General features: G+C 36.4%; 1 protein-coding gene across 1 annotated transcript in view; it reads left to right on the top strand.

The window, feature by feature from the left end:
- The window catches only part of LMBRD1 (LMBR1 domain containing 1), a 136,590-nt gene that overhangs the window by 22,726 nt on the left and 94,255 nt on the right, over positions 1–19,609 (top strand). Inside the window, exons 4-5 of the mRNA XM_034991517.1 lie at positions 6,989–7,086; positions 9,160–9,227. Of these exons, the coding sequence (XP_034847408.1) occupies positions 6,989–7,086; positions 9,160–9,227 (166 nt within the window). The remainder of the gene's footprint in view (positions 1–6,988; positions 7,087–9,159; positions 9,228–19,609) is intronic.

Below are 19,609 nucleotides of genomic sequence, written 5' to 3'. Positions count from 1 at the left end.
TCTTTCTTTCTTTCTTTCTTTCTTTCTTTCTTTCTTTCTTTCTTTCTTTCTTTCTTTCTTTCTTTCTTTCTTTCTTTCTTTCTTTCTCTCTCTCTCTCTCTCTCTCTCTTTCTTTCTTTCTTCTTTCTTTCTCCCTTCCTTCCTTTAAATTTTTTTAAAAATATTTTATTCATTTATTCATGAAAAACAGAGAGAGAGAGGCAGATGCAGAGGGAGAAGCAGGCTCCCTGCAGAGCAAGGAGCCTGATGCCGGACTCAATCCCAGGACCAGGATCATGACCTGAGCCGAAGGCAGATGCTAACCGACTGAGCCACCCAGGTGGCCCTGTTTATTTATTTTTTTATTTCAGAGAATGCTATGGACCAGTGAGCATTACATGGGTCTCTTTGTCCTATAATTTGTACCCATGTCTGATAACTAAGGGATAGAAGTGAGCATGGCAATTTGTACAGTTAGTCCTAATGAACTAACCACAAAACTTGTTTCTTTAGCTGAGTTCTGCTGGTTAGAATTTTTAATAGCCATATGAGTATACTTCCAGCAAGGATGAAACAATAGTTTTGTTGAATTAAAGGTATTATTTCCACCTGACCATTGGTTGCCTTATTCTATTGAATGAACAGACAATAATAGTTAACCATGTGGGCTGGAGTGATTGATACTGGTTATTAAGGGAAATAGAGTTGCTGCTACACTGTGAAGGCAAGAACTGTATCTTGAACCCAGAATATTCTGTGGCACCTCATGATGCTACCATGTTCAATGGTAAAAGTTAATTGAGATCTGTTACACTCATGGCTCACAGGCAGGACCACCAATGGCTCAGGATAGTTCAGGAGTGAATGTTTGGGTTCCCCCATTTCTCATATCAGATTCTGTTTCAGGAATTACACCTGACAGCTGTTAACAGACTGGAAATACATGGCTAAGACAGTATAGTGGTTTTTAAATCTCACTTAAAGTAAGTTTAGAATTGGGCTATCCAGGGTTCAGATGGCTGCAGCATGAGGATCTTAAACTTGTGTTTTGTTTTGCTTTGTTTTCATCTGCTCTCCATTCTTAGTACATGATTTCCATCTTAAGGTCACCAAAGTCCAAAATGATGGCTAGAGTTTAAGCTATCATATATCTATTTCAGGCAGGAAGCAGGAGGAAAGGGGAAGGACAAAAAGGGGAATGCCAGCTGAAATGAAAATGGGTATCTGGATATACAGCTAGCAGTCTTGACCCCAAATATCTTCAGCTGGGTAAATGGGATAATTTTAGAAGGCTTTTAGAATTCCCAGCATATCTTTATACTTTGACCCTCTTAAAAAAAAGCTTTGTAATGCTTAATTATACTATCACAATATTGACCAAGTTATTCTTTGTCTTGGTGTTTTCATCAGTAGTTGGGAGGAATAAAGAATGTCTAAAAATCCCAAAGCCTAATTAATCCAAGTTAATTTTCATGTGTGTTAGAATTTAATGATATACAGTTTTTAAAAGGTAGCTGTGTATATGAAAATATAACAGTTATCATATATTCTTTGCCACAGTTTTTGTCTATGTCCTTTTAAGAGTTGATGGCTGTCCACTTGTTTTTGCTAGTTCTTGCTAAGTTCTTTTAAAAAAAGAACTTGTTTTATGAGTCTAATTTTTGCCAATTTTTGTGGACATGAGGTTTTAAAATTTGTTCTTAATACGTTTTCTTTGATCTTAGTGGGACTATTAAACCAAATAGTCTGTTTATCTTTCACTTGCTAGTAGCAGTCTTTTAACAAAAACATTTACAAGTAAAAGCATACTTTATAAAGATGTCAGGATATGAGAGTGTCATCACTGTTTGGGTTAAGAATAATTTTCCTTTGAAAATAGCTATCAATATGAAGTAGAGCTGTAAAAGAAGCAATTTCTCAGTTTCATGATAGTGGTAACAGCAACTTTTTTTTTTCATTTATAGATATATAAACCTAACTGGACATTAGAACTGATCCAAAACACAAAAATCTTAATTAATTAACTTATGTTTCTTTATAGATTAACATTTATGGGCTAAAGGAAAAGATCTTTGTTCATTTTTTTAAAAGATTTTTAAAATTTATTTGAGAGAGAGAGAAAGAGAGCACAAGCAGGGAGAGCGGCAGGCAGAGAGAGAGAGAGGGAGAAGCAGGGAGAAGACGCATAAAGATACGGGAGAGATCTTTATGAAAAAAGAGCAGTCAGATTTCTGGAGGATAGTTTATTTAGAGTGTGGTGTTGGCAAAACAAAGATTTAGAGCAGTTGTTCTACACCTATTTTGAGTCACAGACTGCTGAGGGGATATTATAGAGTCTTTTCAGAATTGTGTGTGTTCCCCATTTTCTTCCCCCAGGTGTTGATTGCTAGAAACTGCCTTTTTCTGGTTATTTCTATCAGCAACATAATGAGAGTTTTGGTTGCCATACATCTTCATGTCTCTTTACAGTCAGTAGCTGTCCCAACCACTTTTTTTGACTTGTGTTGTAATAAATTAGTTTTGCCAGTTCTAGAACTTCCTGAAGTCCAACTGTAGAAAATGTACTCCTGTGTTTGGGCATATTTTATTTAGCATAAGGTCTGTGCGATTCATCCTCATCTCATGTAACCATGGTTTGTTCTTTTTTATTGCTGTATACTAGTCATTCGTATAAATAAAAGACCATTTAGTTTGCTTATCTTTTCACCTGTTGATGGACGTTTGGATCATTTCCAGTTTTTGACTACTGTGAATAATGTTGCTAAGAACATTTTTGTTATGAAAGAGTTAATGCAGGGAGTGCCTGGGTTTTTTAGTTGGTTAAGCATCTGACTTTTTTTTTTTTATAGATTTTATTTATTTATTTGAGAGAAGAGAGAAAGAGAGCATGAGTGGGGGAGAGGAGCAGAGGGAAAGGGAGAAGCAGACTCCCCACTGAGCACAAAGCCGGATGCAGGGCTCGATCCCAGGACCCTGAGATAATGACCTGAGCCGAAGGCAGATGCTTAATGGACTGAGCCACCCAGATGCCCCATGCATTGGACTCTTGATCTCATTTCAGGTCTTGATCTCAGGAGGGTTGTGAGTTCAAGTCCTGCGTTAGGCTCCACAGTGGGCGTGGAGCCTACTTTAAAAAGAAAAGAAAATAAAGAGTTAATGCAAGACACCTGAGCTTGTCACTTACCATATACTTTCAGGTTGTGTGGCTGACCCTTGACTAACTCCTGTGAACCTAGCCCTTGGATGTACTCTGTGTTACTAATTGATAAGGTGGTTTTGTATAGCTGAGTATGGAACCTTGCAGTACCAGCTTGTTCAGTTGTGCAAAACGTATGATTTTCAGTCAATACTTGCCTTCCTGCTTTGGGTCTGTAGTTTTGCTATCATAGCTGGTCACTCAGGCCAATGTCCGTATTTTACAAGTCCCCAGTAAAAGCCCTGGACTCTTAACTCAGGCAGGCTTCTCTGGGCAGAAACCCTTTGCATATGTTGCTGCTCTTCATTGTCAGAGGAATAGAATTGTTGGATCATGTGGTAGTTGTATATTTAACTTGGTAAGAAACTACTAAACAGTTTTCTATAGTGTTGTGCCACTTTACACTGCCTCTAGCAAAGTATGGGACTATCAGTTGTTCTACATTCTTGATAACACTTGGTATTGCCAGTTTAATTTTAGCCATTCTTTTGGATATGTGTATCTCATTGTGGGTTTAGTTTACATCTTCATGACTAATGATGATGAGCACCTTTTAAAATGTGCTTTTGGCCATTTTGTATCTTTGGCTAATATCTTCTATGGTGAAGTATCTGTCTTTTGTCCACTTTAAAAAATGGATTATTTGTATTTTTTGAATTATAGGAATTAATTTTTTACTTGTTCTGCTAATTGACTATGATGTTAACTGTGAAACTTAAAGATCATTGATGACACAAGTTCCCGAATACCAGGAATGTTTATGAAATAGCCATAGGCTCTTTGGCCAGATGAAGGCCTAGGCTATCAAGTAGTAGACATAAGCAACATGCTGAGAGTGAAGCCAAACATTACTGGATCAAAATTTCTGGGATATGGCTATCAGCTCATTAAACTCTGTTATGCTAGTTTAGGGTTTCTCCTGTTCTATACAAATTATTTGATCATTTTAATCATAATATTAGGATGGTATTTAGAGTGATTTATAGTCCTGTCCCTTTTAATTTTTAAAAACTTATTTTGGTTACATTTTTGAATATATGTTTATTTCCATTGGCTGTTAGACTTATAATAGAAATATTAATACTAACTATTGCTGGCCCTTGAACAACACAAATTTGAACTGTATTGTGTCCACTTAATGTGGATTTTTTCTAATAAATTCAGTATAATACTGTAATACTGTAAATGTATTTTCTCTTCCTTATGATTTTCTTAACATTTTCTTTTCTCTTGCTGACTTTAAGAATATGGTATATGATACATGTAACCTACAAAATACGTGTTAATTGACTGTTTTTGCATGTTATCGGTAAGGCTTCCAGTCAACAGTAGGCTGTTAGTTAAGGTTTAAGGGAGTCTAAAATTATATGTAGATTTTTACCTCTGCAGGGACTTGGTGCCTTAGCCAACTTCAGGGGTTAACTGTACTCTGTGTTTTGTATAGGAACACCAATATTCATTACCTTTAAAGATTTACTGTCATTATTAGTTTCTCATAATGTTAAAAGACTACATGCATTTCACTAAATATATGTAGTGCAAGAATTCAGTTTGCTGACAATTATTTTATGATTGGTCAATAAAAATTACCTTTTTTTTTTTTTTAAGATTTTATTTATTTATTTCACAGAGAGAGACAGCGAGAGCAGGAACACAAGCAGGGGGAGCGGGAGAGGGAGAAGCAGGCTTCCCACCGAGCAGGGAGCCCGATGTGGGACTCGATCCCAGGACACTGGGATCATGACCTGAGCCGAAGGCAGACGCTTAACGACTGAGCCACCCAGGCGCCCCAATAAAAATTACCTTTTACCTTTCTATTGGTTATTTAGGGCTTTGTTTGCTGAGTTGTAGCTATGCTGCATTTAATGGGGACTGTTTCATAAGTGGCCTCCAGATAAATGAGATAGTACTAGCAAGTATTAAGATCATGTTTAAAAATTCTATAACTTATATAATCATTCCTTCTAACAGAATAAGTATTTGAAGTTATACATTACTAACAAATGCTTTTTTTTTTTTTACAAAGGAGTATAACTATTATCCTGTGATTGTTTTATATAATTACATGATCACTCTTTCCATGAACTTAGGCACATGCAAATAAATGTAAATTCACAGATTTTTATTTTATTATTATTAATTAATTTATTTTTTAAAGATTTTATTTATTTGAGAGAGAGAGAGAGGGAGCACAAGCAGGGTGAGGAACAGAGGGAGAGGGAGAAGCAGACTCTCCTCTAAGCAGTGAGCCCAATGTGGGGCTTAATCCCAGGACCTTGAGATCATGACCTGAGCTGAAGGCAGACACTTAACTGACTGAGCCACACAGGCGTCCCTTATTTTTTTATTTAAAAAATTTTTTTAATTTATTTTTTTTTTGAGAGAGGGAGAAAGCACGTGCACTGGGGTGGGTGATGAGAGGGGTAGAGGGAGAGAGAGAAACTTAAGCAGGCTTCACACCCTAGGTGGGGCTCCCATCTCAGGACCCTGAGGTTATGACCTGAGCGGAAATCAAGAGTCGGTCGCTTAACTGACTGAGCCACCTAGGTGCCCCTTCACAGATGATTTTAAAAGCACTTTTTTTAGGTTTGTGAAGCCTCAAAAAGTTGTTTATTCTGTTTTCTTTTTTTATTGTTAAATATACTTTGGCTCTTCAAATTTTAAGTAATACATTGAATTAAAAAATATTTTGACTACTGGGTCAAAGTATCTCTAATATTATTTTAAAGCATATAAATAGTAATTCGTATCAGTTAACTTTGAATCTGATTTTACTCTTTTACCATTCTTAGCTTTTCTTGGTCTTGATTTGTATAAGATCAGTTTTATAACACTACATATTTTAAACTTAGATTGGGGAAATTATTTGTACCGAAAGGATAGTATTGTATATATAACTATTTCTTTAACTTGAGTGACTGGAAAATGTGTCAACTTCACTTGATTTTAAGTTGGAAGGAATACAAAAGTTAACGCTCATTTATTTATTTTTTAACGATTTTATTTCTTTTAGAGAGAGAGTCAGAGCGAGCGAGTGTGCGTGCACGAACAGGGGGAAGAGCAGAGGGAGAAGGGAGACAAGCAGACTCCATACTGGGCGTGGAGTCCCTCATGGGGCTCGACCCCACAACCCCGAGATCATGACTTGAGCTAAGTCCAGTCAGTCACTCAACTAACTGAGCCAGACAGTCGCCCCAAAAGTTAATGTTCATTTAAATGAGTTGGTTAATAGGAAGTTCTTGCATTGTGTTGAGTATGTAGTAAGAGCTCAGGTATTAGCAGCTACACTTGTTATAGGCATAATTGTTTTATTTTTATTATTTTTATTTTTTTATTCATTCGAAAGACAGAGATAGACAGAAAGAGAGAACACGAGCAGGGGGAGAAGAAGAGGGAGGGGGAGAAGCAGTCTCCTCGCTGAGCAGGGAGCCCAACACGGGGCTTGATCCCAGGACCCTGGGATCATGACCCAAGCCGAAGGCAGATGCTTAACCATCTGAGCCACCCAGGCATCCCTATAGGCATAATTGTTATCATTATTGCTGAAAATTGCCCCATGGTTAACTTGATTTATGATCTATCTAATAGTGCTGTTGATTTCTTGGGGCAGGGATCAGAAAAAGCTGATTGGGATATTACATATAAACATAGAGTTATGTGTATAGGGATCAGATGGGGGAGTGAATTTGGTATGTAAATGTGAATTTGGTAAGTTAATTTGTATGTTAATATACACACACGTTAAGTACACATATAACAGTTATTAAGTTTATATGTATTCAGTAGAACTCAGCTTATTATTTCTTTCCACAGCCTTATATTCTGTTATATTATTCTGTGTGTTTTTCTGGATCCCTTTTGTCTACTTCTACTATGAAGAAAAGGATGATGATGATACTAGTAAATGTACTGTAAGTATGTTTATTTTAGGGGGGAGGAGGAAAGATTATTTCCTTTCTCAAAGAATGACAGGACTTTGAATTTATTCTAGAGCAGCGTTGTCTAATAGAAATACAATGTGAGCCAGATGTGAAATTTTAAATTTTCTTTCTACTTATTAAAATAAGTAAAAACGAGCAGTTGAAATTATTTGTAATGATACATTGCATTTAATGTAATATGTTCCAAGTATTATCACTTCAAAGAATTAATTTGAACTAGCCATATTTCAAGAGCTCAGTAGGCACATGTGACTTGTGACTATTGTTTAGACAGCAATTCTAGAGCAGGGATTGGCAGACTTTTTCTCCAAAAGTCCAGGTAGTAAACATTTTAGGCTTTGTGGGCCATATAGTTTCTGTCTCAGCTACTCACCTCTGCTGTTGTACTGTGAAAGTAGCCAGAGATAATACTTAATGAGCTTGATGTGATCCAGTAAAATAGGAGGTGGGCTACATGTGGCCCATAGGACAGTCTGCTGACCCCTGTTGTAGGGCATAAAGAAGGAACACTTGCAGACTATTTTTACTAATCCAGAATAACACTGATATAAAAATCTGATAAATATAACATACATGCATGTCCAAAACTTCAGACCAACATCACTTAAGTATTGGTATACAAATCTTAACTGAAATATTAGCAAATTGAATTCAGAGGTATCTTAAAAATATATTAATATAGTATAACTGAGTTGGGCCTATCTCTAGACTGCATGGGTAGTTTAGAATTGGCACATCTGTTAATATATAGTCATTTAATAGGTCAAAGAAGAAACTGTATGTTGGAAGGTATTTGCTAAAATTGAACATTTTTTCTAATTTAAGGGGGAAAAGGAGCATAAAAGGAATGTCTTTTTATTGAGTTACAGGAATTTGTTTTATACCTTTTTTATGTTTTGTATTTAAATACAAATATACATATATATATATAGCTTTCACTTAAAAGCCAGCATTATTTCTTAATCATGTTTATTAAAACCTTAAAGTATTTGCATTAAGATAAGGAGCAAGTACATAACAATATTTTAAGTGATTCCAAGTGGTAATCAGTACTTTATTAGAGAAAAAAATAAGATGTTTAAATATTTATAAAGAAAGTCAAAATTAATTATTTGCAGATACTTATGTAACTCTGTATTTGTAAACCCAACATATGTAAGGTAAAGTGGGTGGCTAGGAATTTAATGTAAAAAATGGAATGAGATACATGCTTTCTCTTTTCACTTCTTCTAAGTTCATCTTTCCCAACTCTTTGGTGGATCTTAAAATCCTCCTCAACCTTTATTTTGGGTTTTTTCCTAAAGATTGTCTTAACTCCTTTGTGAAGAATTTGTCATATGAAGCATGAATTTAAATTTTAAAAGGTGACTTTTAGAGACTTCATTAATCTGAGAGACAAATACAGGTTTTTTTTGTTGTTTTACTGATTTAACCTTTTTTTTTGAGGTTAACTTTTCTTTCCATATTTAGAATATTCAGCTTTGTGTTTGTCTTTGGATAAAGATAATGATAAATGTTTTATATATTTATATGTTCTCTCTATATTTTTAATTTTATATAAATATAATATACATTATATATAAAATATGTACATATATACACACATGCATGCATATTGAGTATTTATTGTACTTATTATAACCCATTTTAATGAATTGGGGGAGGGGTGTAATAGATTCTGATTGCTTCCTGTTTAGGGGAATATATTAGTAAATATTCTGATTATTTTACTAATGATTATGCCCACTGAAGAATTGGTTATGCTTTTGAGTACTGATTTCCATAAGGGCTAATCATTGAAAAGACTTTTAAAGTCTAGTACAGTTTGCAAAGAAAACTTATGATGTGGCATTACATTGTTTTTCCTTAAATTTTAAGATTATTTTTCAACAAGGAAATTTTACACAAATTTACACATAAATGTACATTTGATGTGAAAGTACTGTTACACTGTAGCAAGAATATTTTATATTTTATTTTTTAAGACTATTTTATATTTTAAAGGTCTTAGTAAATGGTATACTTTTTTCCCTTGACTTCCAGCAAATTAAAACGGCATTCAAGTATACTTTGGGATTTGCTGTAATTTGTGCACTTCTTCTTTTAGTTGGGTAAGTCTTGATTTTTTTCCCCCTGAAAATGGAAATAACATAATAATAATAAAGGCTCATTTAGAAAAATCTAGGAAAAAAATGTAAGAAAAAGAATAAGCCACCTTTTATATTGCCACGAAGCAATAGCCACAGTTAACTTTTTTATATATGTTGTTCTACCTAGACATTTTATGTGCTCAGATACATGCAGAGTGCTCTCCCCCCATACATATACCCTCCATGTTATAATTTTACACAAATGTGATTTTATTTTATGAATTCTTGATAATCTACTTGCTGACATACTATTGGCATCTCTTTAGAAATAGTAAATGTAGTTTCATCAATTTCGACTGTATTGCATTTTCCTTTTAGCATACAACAGTTTAATCTTCTAGTGATGATTACTTGGACATTTATGATGTTTGCAGTTTTTCCATTTTTATCAACAGCTCTTTGATGAAACCTTTCTGTGCATCTTTTCAGATTTGGTGCATCAGTCTTTAAATTTTTGAATTAATCTTTGTCAGTGAGTTCCTTTCTTAAATCTTCTTCCTTAAGGTTTTATATTAATATCAATAAAGTTTTGCATATTTTTTTATACATTTAACATTTTCTCTTTGGAAAACATTTGTCCTTGTTAATGGAAGACATTTCTCCTTGTTAAAATAGGTTTTGATTTTTGTTTTTTCTTTTGTTTTTTTAGTTTAGGAAGTATGTGAGGTGCTAATAAGCTTTTAAAAGGTCCTTTTTATAATTTGGTCTCAGAAATTTCAGTAAATAGCTTACCATCTCTACCATCATCCGGTTTAGTCATCCAACATGAAGAAATGAAGATGAAATTCCAGCAATAAGAAATGAACAAAAGAGTGGAACTGAAGACCTTAAGTGCTTGCTTTTTGCCCACTGACCAGATAAATAGAACTATCTGCATTATCTATGCAGCATGGGGTTTTTATTATTTTTACCTAAAGACGTCTCTTTTTGGTAATGACAAAAGTGTTTAAAAAAAAAACAAAAAAAAAAACCTGGTTTTTCTCAATACACCTTTAAAGGTTTTTAAATTGTTTCATATCTGGTCAAGTTGAGATTTTTAAGAATCTCATTTTTAATTTGTAATAAAAAGTTTACAACTTGATTTTTTCAAAAAAATCAACAAATGGCAAGCACCTGTTAATAAAGGTCTTAAATAATTAAAAAAAAAAAAAGAAATTTCAGTAAATAAAAAAATGACATTTATTGAATACAATTTGTGGTAGAATAAAATTGGTCAGTAACCTTTTGTGGTTCTAGGACTTCTTGGAATACAAATGCTTTATAATCAAGGCATATTCCCAGTACCCTTTGTCTGCCTTGATGTGTCATGAAAAAAGAGTACTTATTGAAAGGACAATTTTTTTTAGTACTTTTTCTATTTAGCTATTGAATATATATATATATTTTTAAAGATTTTATTTATTTATTTATCAGAGAGCGAGAGAGAGAGAGAAACAGCATGAGAGGGGAGAGGGTCAGAGGGAGAAGCAGCTCCAAGGGAGCCCGATGCGGGGCTTGATCCCAGGACCCTGGGATCATGACCTGAGCCGAAGGCAGTCGCCCAACCAACTGAGCCACCCAGGCGCCCCGCTATTGAATATATTTTTAATTCTCTTTTGGCTTTTTAAAAAAGATAGTTATGTGAATTTGCTTTTGTTAATGTGAAGGTCTCTCATTTAGAAACCTAAATTATCTAGAAGAGAGGTCAGTAAACTTTTCTTAAAGGGTAGTTAATATTTTAAGTTAGAGGTCCATATGGTCTTTGTGGCAACTCCTCAACTCTCTTGTACCTTTCTAGTAGTCATGGACAAGATGCAAACAGAAGGACATGGCTGAGTTCTAATAAAATTTTATTTGCAAACAGTAGTTTGTAATCTCCTGATTTAGAATGTGACTGAGAACCATCAGTAAAACCACAAATCTTTATAGCAGCCAGAGTATCTGTCCTAGACAAAAGGTGTCTGGGGATATATTTGTAAATTTATTTGTTCTTTTTATGGAGTATTATCTTCAGTCCTCATTTAGAGTTACATTTTGCACAATTCTGATAGAGTTTTAACAGATTCTTTAGATGACATTTATTTATTTAGAAGCAGTATACTAAAAGTTAAGCAAATGTTTCCTTGCAAATACACTAGTAACAAGAAGCAACAGTTTGACTAGCCATTTTGAACAATATAACATTCACTTATTTTCCAAATATTATTATGTACTAGGTATGTTCCAGATACCATACAAGGTGCTGGTGAAACAGCAGTTACCAGAAAAGACAACTTCTCTTCAGGGAGCATGCATTCAAGAGAGGTTTAGAGCGGAGGCAGAGAAAGAAAATAAACAAAAAACGGGTTGTGTTGAGGTTGTGAAATGTTAGGGAAGACACTGATGAGAAGGTGGTATTTGAGAAGGTATTTGAAGGAAGTGAGGGAGCCATGAATATATGTGGGGGGAAGAGCATTCCAGTCTGAGGAAACAACAGATGGAAAACCCTGAGGCAAGAAATTATCTGGCATATTTAAGACAAAGTGAGGAAACTAGTGTGGTTGGAGTAGAGCGAATGAAGGCTGGAGTAGCTGAAGATATGGCCAGAGGTAACTAGTGCTGCCAGATTTAGTAGGATATCATAGGCCATTGTTAGGACTTTGACATTTATTGTGAGAGAGATGGGAAGCTATCAGGGACTTTTGTCATTAAGTGACATAATCTGACATTTTAACAGGGTTCCTGGATGGTGTTTTAAGATTTGAGTTTATGGGGGTAAGGGTAGAACTATGAGATCTGTGAGGAAGCTGTTGTAATAACCGAGGCAAAGCATGATGGTAGAAGTAGTGATTTGATTCTGCCTACCTTTTGGAGAAAGAGCCAGCAGGATATTCTGATAGGACACATAGGTGGGGTGTGAGAGAAAGGTGAATTGAGAATGTACCTGCAGTTGGCCAAACTGCAAAGTCTTAGGAACACTTCATTCACTTTTGACACCACCTGCAACTTTGGGAGGTTCCTAAAACCACTCTCAGGTTTGATAATTCTCTGGAAGGATTCACAGAAACCACTGAAAGCAATTATACTCATTGTTACCATTTATTATAAGTGAATACAGGTTAAAATCAACCAAAAGAAGAGATGCATAAATAAGATAGAGTCTGGGAGGATTTCAAATATGAACCTTCCATTGTCCTCAAGATATGTTACTCTTCTGGCATTGATGTATGACTGTATGTATGGAGTACTGCCAACCAGGGAAACTCACATGAGCCTTAACACAGAGTTTTTATTGAGACTGTTATTTAGGCAAGTCAGATTGATTGATTGCTCACATAGTTATCTCAGCCTCCAGACAGTGGACTACATATGACCCGAAGTTCTCACCCAAAATCACATGGTTGGTCTTTCTGGCTCACCACTTAAGATGTCGTCAGCTCCTGCCCTAAACAAAGACATTGAGTACCTGCCAGAACCGTGGGCAAAAGTCGCACCTCTTTTGGGCAAAGCCAAATTCTTTGCTACACAGAAAAGGGTGAAGTTGTCATCAACTTAGATAGGCAAATCTGAAGGAGGAGCCGGTTTTGTGGGGGAGTATTGGAATCTCAGTTTATTTCATGGTAAGTTTTATAGGCAGTCAGGAAGAGATGATGAGTAAGCCACCAAATCAGGCATTAGGGAAGTCAGAGTTTAGTCACTGCTCTTGCAATAGCAATATCTAGCTCCACTGAGAAAATGAGATTTTTCTTTTGTAAAATGTAAAAGATAAGCTGAAGGATTGCTAAATACTATTCCTTGTGCCACCTCCGGCCTGTCTCAGTATTGCGGTCCTTTTGTAATTGAATTGATGATGTTGGCTCTCAGGTGGATAATAGGTGAGAAGGAATGGCATAGAAAGCACCCATACAGGTGGGAGGCTTTGATTAAGGTGGAAAGATATTTCCTCTGTTGTTATAAGAGCAATAAAAATGAAAAGATGTGCAAGTGGGTTCTTAGATTTTGTGTGCAAATGAAAGAATTCTTCTCTGATTGGCCTCTATTTTCTTATTGATATTTGAGGTCATTAGCTGAGGGCACTGATAGAGGGGGGAGTATGTGGACTCCTGTGTTTCACAAGCTGAAATTTGTGAATGAAAGACTAATAATGTTTTTGTTACCCAGGGTAGGGTTCTTCTCATTACCATATTTGAATGAGGTATACATTTAGATTAAGTGATTGACTAAATTTCCTGAAATTTTCTTGAGGGTAACCTACTCCTAGTTTTTGTTAAGTGATGTATGTTTTTCTTTTAAAACAGTAGATAATTTTATGGTAAAAATGTGGTTGAGATTTAACTAATTCATGTAGCTAACATCTTTGGAGCACTTTGTTATGTAGTGTGCAAGGTCTTGGGGATAAAGATGGAGGGTCATTGTCTCTTTGTCTCTTTCCTCAAGGGTCACAGTGGGGAGAGACATAAATACATAACTTGGGCTTTAATATTTAAGTGCTCTAATAAGAGATAAATACTAGGTTTTGACGATGGAGTAGCAAGTTCCTAGCCTTGCCTTGAAGAATCAGGGAAGACCTAATAAGGAATGACATTTGAATTGAAATTTGAGGAGTGGAAATTTGTCATCAGACTAAATAAAGAAAAAAGATAAATAGCATGTGAAGTGTATTCATCTTTTTAGAGTGCTGTAAATAACAGACATTTATTTTCTCACAGTTCTAGAGGTTAGAAGTCCGTGGTCAGAATGTTGGCAAGTTTGGTTTCTGGTGAGAACTCTCGTCCTGGCTGCTCCCTTCTTATTGTGTCCTACATTGTCTTTCCTGTGTGCTCTCACTGGGAGAAAGAGTGCTCTCTGGGGTCTGTTCTTCCTAAAGTGACTCAGTGTCATCGGACTAGGGTCCCACCTTATTTAACTGATGACCTTCCTAAAGGCTCTATATCCAGATGCCATCACATTGGGGGTTAGGCCTTCAACATAAGAATTTTGTGGGGACAAATTCAGTCCATAACATTCTGTTCTCTGGCCCCCCAAAATTCATGACCTTACTATGTACAAATGCATTCATCCCGTCCCAGCAGCCCCCAAAGTCTTAATTGAGCATCAGTGCTGAGTCCAAAATCTTATCAAAATACCACCTAAATCAGGTATCAGTGAGACCTGAAATATGATGCATCCTGAGTCAAAATTCTTTAGCAGTGAACCATTGAAACCAGACAAGTTATGTGCCTCAAAAATAGAATAGTAGGGCAGGAATAGGGTAGACATTTCTGTTCTAAAAGGGAGATATTGGAAAGAAAAAAAGGGATTATGGGTTCCAAGCAAGTCCAAAACCTAACAAGGCAAATTATATTAGATCTTAAGACTCAAGAATAATTATCTTTGGTTGGATGCTCTGCTTTCCAGGCCCACTGAGGGGTAGGTGGTAGGGTCACCACCATGGCCCTAGGTAGTGGCCCTGCCCTCTTGGTTCTGGGCCTAGGTCCTGCTCCCTCGACTCTTTGTAGCAGTTACCTGGTGGCCACAACTGAGGAAAGCAAGGAGGAAGCAGCCTTGCCCCCTGGGCCTGTGGTGGGAGTGGCAGCCCTGATGATAACTGAATTGCTTTTGGATACTTTTTCTTGAAGGATAAAGCATGTTCTCAGCTAAATAATTCTGTCATCCTGCCCTGTAGAATCCCCCAAATCTCATAGCCTACCTTATTTTGTCCCATCTCTGTTCCCTTTATTTCAAATTGGCAGTGTCCCTGTTAGTATCATCCTACCACTATTCCTGGCTTCTGCTGAGATGGTTGATTAAACCCATGGTTTCCACCCTTACTCCTCTCCTTATCAGATGGTTGTTCAGCCACACTCTTAACACAGGCTTCATCATTCTTTTACAATACAGATGGAGTAGTTCCTTCACCTTACCTCTCTCCTCTCGCATTTTACTGTAAACAGTAAGGAGAAACCATCCTGCTCCTTCAACACTTTGCTTAGAATCCTCCTCAGCTAAATACCCAATTTCATCTCTTAAAAGTTCTGCCTTCCACAGAAACACAAAAACAGTTCAGCCAAAGTCCTTACCACTGTATTACAAGTTATCTTCTTTTAGTTTTCAATAACATGTTCTTTATTTCTAGCTGAGATTTCACCAGAATGACCTTCAGTGTCCATACTTCTACCAACATTCTATTCATGATGATATATATCTTCTGTAAGACAACAGAGGCTTTCTCTATAACTCTTCTTTTTGAGTCCTCCCTCTTGCCTTTAACATCCATATTTTTATCAGTAGTCTCTTTGTTAAAATACAAAATTCAAACGAGTAAATTTGAAGATCTAGTTGGCTTTATTCAGCAGTTTGTGAATTGGGCAGCATCCCATCTAGCAAGTAGAAAGGAGCTCTAAGGAGTTATGCAAAATGGAAGATTTTTATGAGTAGAAGGAGGTGCGATAAGGAAGTTCAAAGAGGGAATTGTTTCAAGCAAGATCACCTTCCCTGAGGGCACAGCAGAGTTTTTTTTGTTTTGTTTTGTTTTTTTAAGCAGTTGTCTGATTGTTCAACATGAGAACTGAACTAGCTTCCCTTTTTTTTAAGATTTTATTTATTTGTTTGACAGAGAGAGACACAGCGAGAGAGGGAACACAGGCAGGGGGGGTGGGAGAGGGAGAAGCAGCCTTCCCGTGGAGCAGGGAGCCCGATGTGGGGCTTGATCCCAGGACCCTGGGATCCTGACCTGAGCCGAAGGCAGACGCTTAACGACTGAGCCACCCAGGGGCCCAAAGCAGGGGGTTTTTATCAGGCAGATTACCTTACCAGGAAATTCCAGACTGATTGGTTTAAAATTCTACTCCTGGGAGAGGTTGAAATTGCTCTGAGGTTAGGTATTAAATCTTGGTGGGGCTTAGCACAAGTGACTCCATTTGGGGCCTGCCTTCCTTCCTTCCTCTCTTTTCACTTTCAAGGCAGGCTATGCTTTTTCTGGTTGCATCTTAAAACTCTTCCAGCCTCTGCTCATTACTGCGTTTCAAAGAGACAGCCACATTTTTAGGTATTTGTTACGGTAGCAGTCCACTTAACGGTACCAAAATCTGTATCAATCTACTTGGGCTGCCATAACAAAATAGCACAGACTGGGTAGCTTAAACAGTGAACATTTATTTTCTCAAGTTCTAGAGTTCTGGAGGCTACAAGTCCGTGATCAAGGTTTCAGTAAATTTGGTTTCTGCTGAAGATACTAGGCTTATAAATGGCTGCTTTTTCACTGTCTCCTCACATGGGCTTTATTTTACTCTCCGCTAGCAGGGAGAGAGAACTGTCTAGTGTCTCTTCTTATAAGGACACCAATCCTACTGGATTAGAACCTTACCCTTAGGACCTTATTTGACCATAATTACCTCCTGGAAGGCCCAGTATCCAAATATCATCACACTGGTGGTTAGGACTTCAACAAATGAATTTTAGAGGGACGAGTTGAGTACATAACATTATGGTAACTTGAGAGGCTGCAGTTAACATGGAATATTTGGAGAAAGATATAAAACATATAATGTGAATTTTTTTTTAAAAGAGAGAGAGAGAGAAACCAAGAAACAGATTCTTTATTTGAGAGAGAGAGCACAAGTAGGCAGAGCAGCAGGCAGAGGGGGAGGGAGAGGGAGGCTCCCCGCTGAGCAGAGAGCCCAACGTGGGGCTCGATCTCAGGACCCTGGGGTTCTGACCTGAGCCAAAGGCAGATACTTAACCGACTGAGCCACCCAGGCGCCCCTATTTTTTTTTTTATTGGAGAGAGAGAGAGAATGCACAAGAGGGGCAGGGGAGGGGCCAAAGGAGGGAGAGAGAGTGAGAGAATCCCAAGCAAGCTCCTCACTAAGTGTTGAGCTGGATGCAGGGCTTAATCTCACAACCCTGAGATAATGACCCGAGCCAAAATCAAGAGTCGGATGCTCAACTGACTGAGCCGCCCAGGCACCCTACATATAATGTGAATTTTAACTCTCACCCTCCTCAGTACAAAAAAAAAAAAAAAAAAGTATGATGTGATGTTTCAGATGTTTGTGTAGGTAAGGGACAGGCTATGATCAGCCAGGTAGGTAGACTGGGTCTTATAAACAACATTTAAGAAATTTTGAGTTTTATCCTGCTGAACAATTGAAAGTGAAGATGTGTATACATTTGTGTGTGTGTGAATGCATGAAAGTAATTATATATGAATTTATCTAAGAGTTACAGCACCATGAAGGATGCGTTTGAAAGGGGCAATTGGAAGTTGGGTTGGAGAATTGAAATATAAATGGTAGATAGGAAGACCAATCATGTAATCATTTTGATAGTTAAGGTGACAAATGAGGGTCTGAACTAGAGTAGTTACAAAGAGAGCAGATAGGAAAAGAAGCTGATAAGCTATTTGGAAGATAAACATGACTGGTGATTGGGTGTAAGATGTGAAAATCTTATTTCTCTTCTACTGAATTTATCATTTCAGTTTCATATCTACTGAAATTCGTTAGCCTTTCCTTTGTCTTTTCCGTAAGAGATAATCTGTATTAAACTAATACAGTGAGTCAGATTGGGTATAAAGTATTTTTACTAAGCGGTTTTTCAGTTTTACTGTTTTTTAAGATTGTAAGAGAAATTTATAACCTTTTGAGGCTCCAGGTCTTATCTTGATCTAGTATGGGTGTTTTTGGAAGCTAAGGTTCTCCTTGTGCATTTTTATTTTGAGAGAGATTGAGATTAAGAAAATATCTGTACTTTCTACCACATAAATCTCATTATACTCTTACTCCTGGTTACTTTACTATCATTATCATTTAGTAAATGGCTGATAAACTTATTAAATGCTGCCTCCTCATCAAAATTGATGTATCTATATTCAAGACACATCTGACTTTAGTTTTAGTTGCCTTTGCATCTGTTGGGAGGTATTCCTTTCTCTTTATAGATCTTTGTCTACACGCTGACATTTGGCCAGTGAACGTTAGTTTGCCCCTTCGGATTGTTAAGAGGTTGAAATGCTTGCATGTCAGTCAGTCAGCTGCTGCTCTGCCTTCCTGAGTCTTCTTACCCATCCTAGGCCTGTTTAAAGGGTAAAGCCTGGTTCAGCAGGGTCTTCCAGAATTAAGGCCAGTGTGTCTGTTGACTACTTTGTGCCTTTGCCAAATTGGTTGTGAAATGTTTTGGATATTATTGTTCAGGATGTATAGATGAATTTAGTTTTAACTCTTGAATTCAGCCTACACATGTTTCTCTTAGTTGATGTGAAAATATTTCACATCTGTTTCTTAGATTATACAATCCTGGTGACAGGATTCTCCTAATTGAGGAGAACCTGCTTTGGGGTTTGTGCTTTTGTTACTCCCTGTAGTTCCTACCTGAAAGTAAGCGCTAAAATGTTACTCTGCTGGATCTCCCCAAAATAAGTATTTTTCTGAAGTCATTCTGACAGTAGTTTGGGCCATTTGACCTTAAAAAAAACAAAACAAAACAAAAAAAAATTTTTTTGTCATAGCAAGTTCTTGGTGATACTGTATACAACATAGAAGTTTTTCCCATACTTACAGAATTGGTCATTCCCAACTAAGAAATTCAAAATAAACTTTTCAAAAAATACATGTATCGGGAAAAAAAACTCCATCCAAAAAAAATTGAGGGATATTATATAGGTAGTTTTTACTTGCTTGGTTTATACTTTTGTTCAAGTGCAGATAATAAGTTAATATCATTATAGAAGTATAATTTGCAAGAGTTGTTTTTTTTATTTTTTGATTCCACTTTACTGCTTTTATTTTTTAATCTTATGACCAGAGCAATGATGAACTTTTTGCATTTATTGCTCTAACTCTGTGTGAGTAATCACTTTTCTTTCTGAAAGTGGTGTGAAATAAGTCTCCAAGATTAAGAGTGTAGTAAATGCACATCAGTGCAAATAGTTAGAAATTTAAATAACCTCCTGACATGCTCTGACCATTCATCTTTTTGTAAGAATAATAAGTATCAGTAGTACCAAGGAGTAAAGGTTTAAAAAAAAAAAAATAGAATGATTACTTTGTTTTACTTGCACGCATTATTAGATACTTACTATATTGTTGAACTCACTTAGTATTTCCTCTTTACAAAAGAGGATAGATCTTTGTGCTTTGTTTACAATTAAAATTAGGTTAGAAAGGAGGTGTAGTATTAGAGTTACTTCTTTTATTTCTGTTTGATTCTCCACATACACAATTTCAGGGATACCCAGCACTTTACCTTAATCTTGTTTCTGACTAGATATTAAATAATATCTAGTAATAATCTATTTTCTTCCTTTCCTCCTCTTTTCTTTCTTTCCTTTTCTTGATTATTTCCCTGTTCGTTCATTCGTTTTTTCTTTCTCTTTCTTTTCTTTCTTTCTTTCTCTTTCTTTCTTT

Source organism: Mirounga leonina, unplaced genomic scaffold, assembly GCF_011800145.1.
Source record: "Mirounga leonina isolate KUSES-001 unplaced genomic scaffold, KU_Mleo_1.0 Mir_53, whole genome shotgun sequence".
In the NCBI taxonomy this organism is placed as follows: domain Eukaryota; kingdom Metazoa; phylum Chordata; class Mammalia; order Carnivora; family Phocidae; genus Mirounga; species Mirounga leonina.
This window is presented reverse-complemented; position numbering and strand designations above follow the sequence as displayed.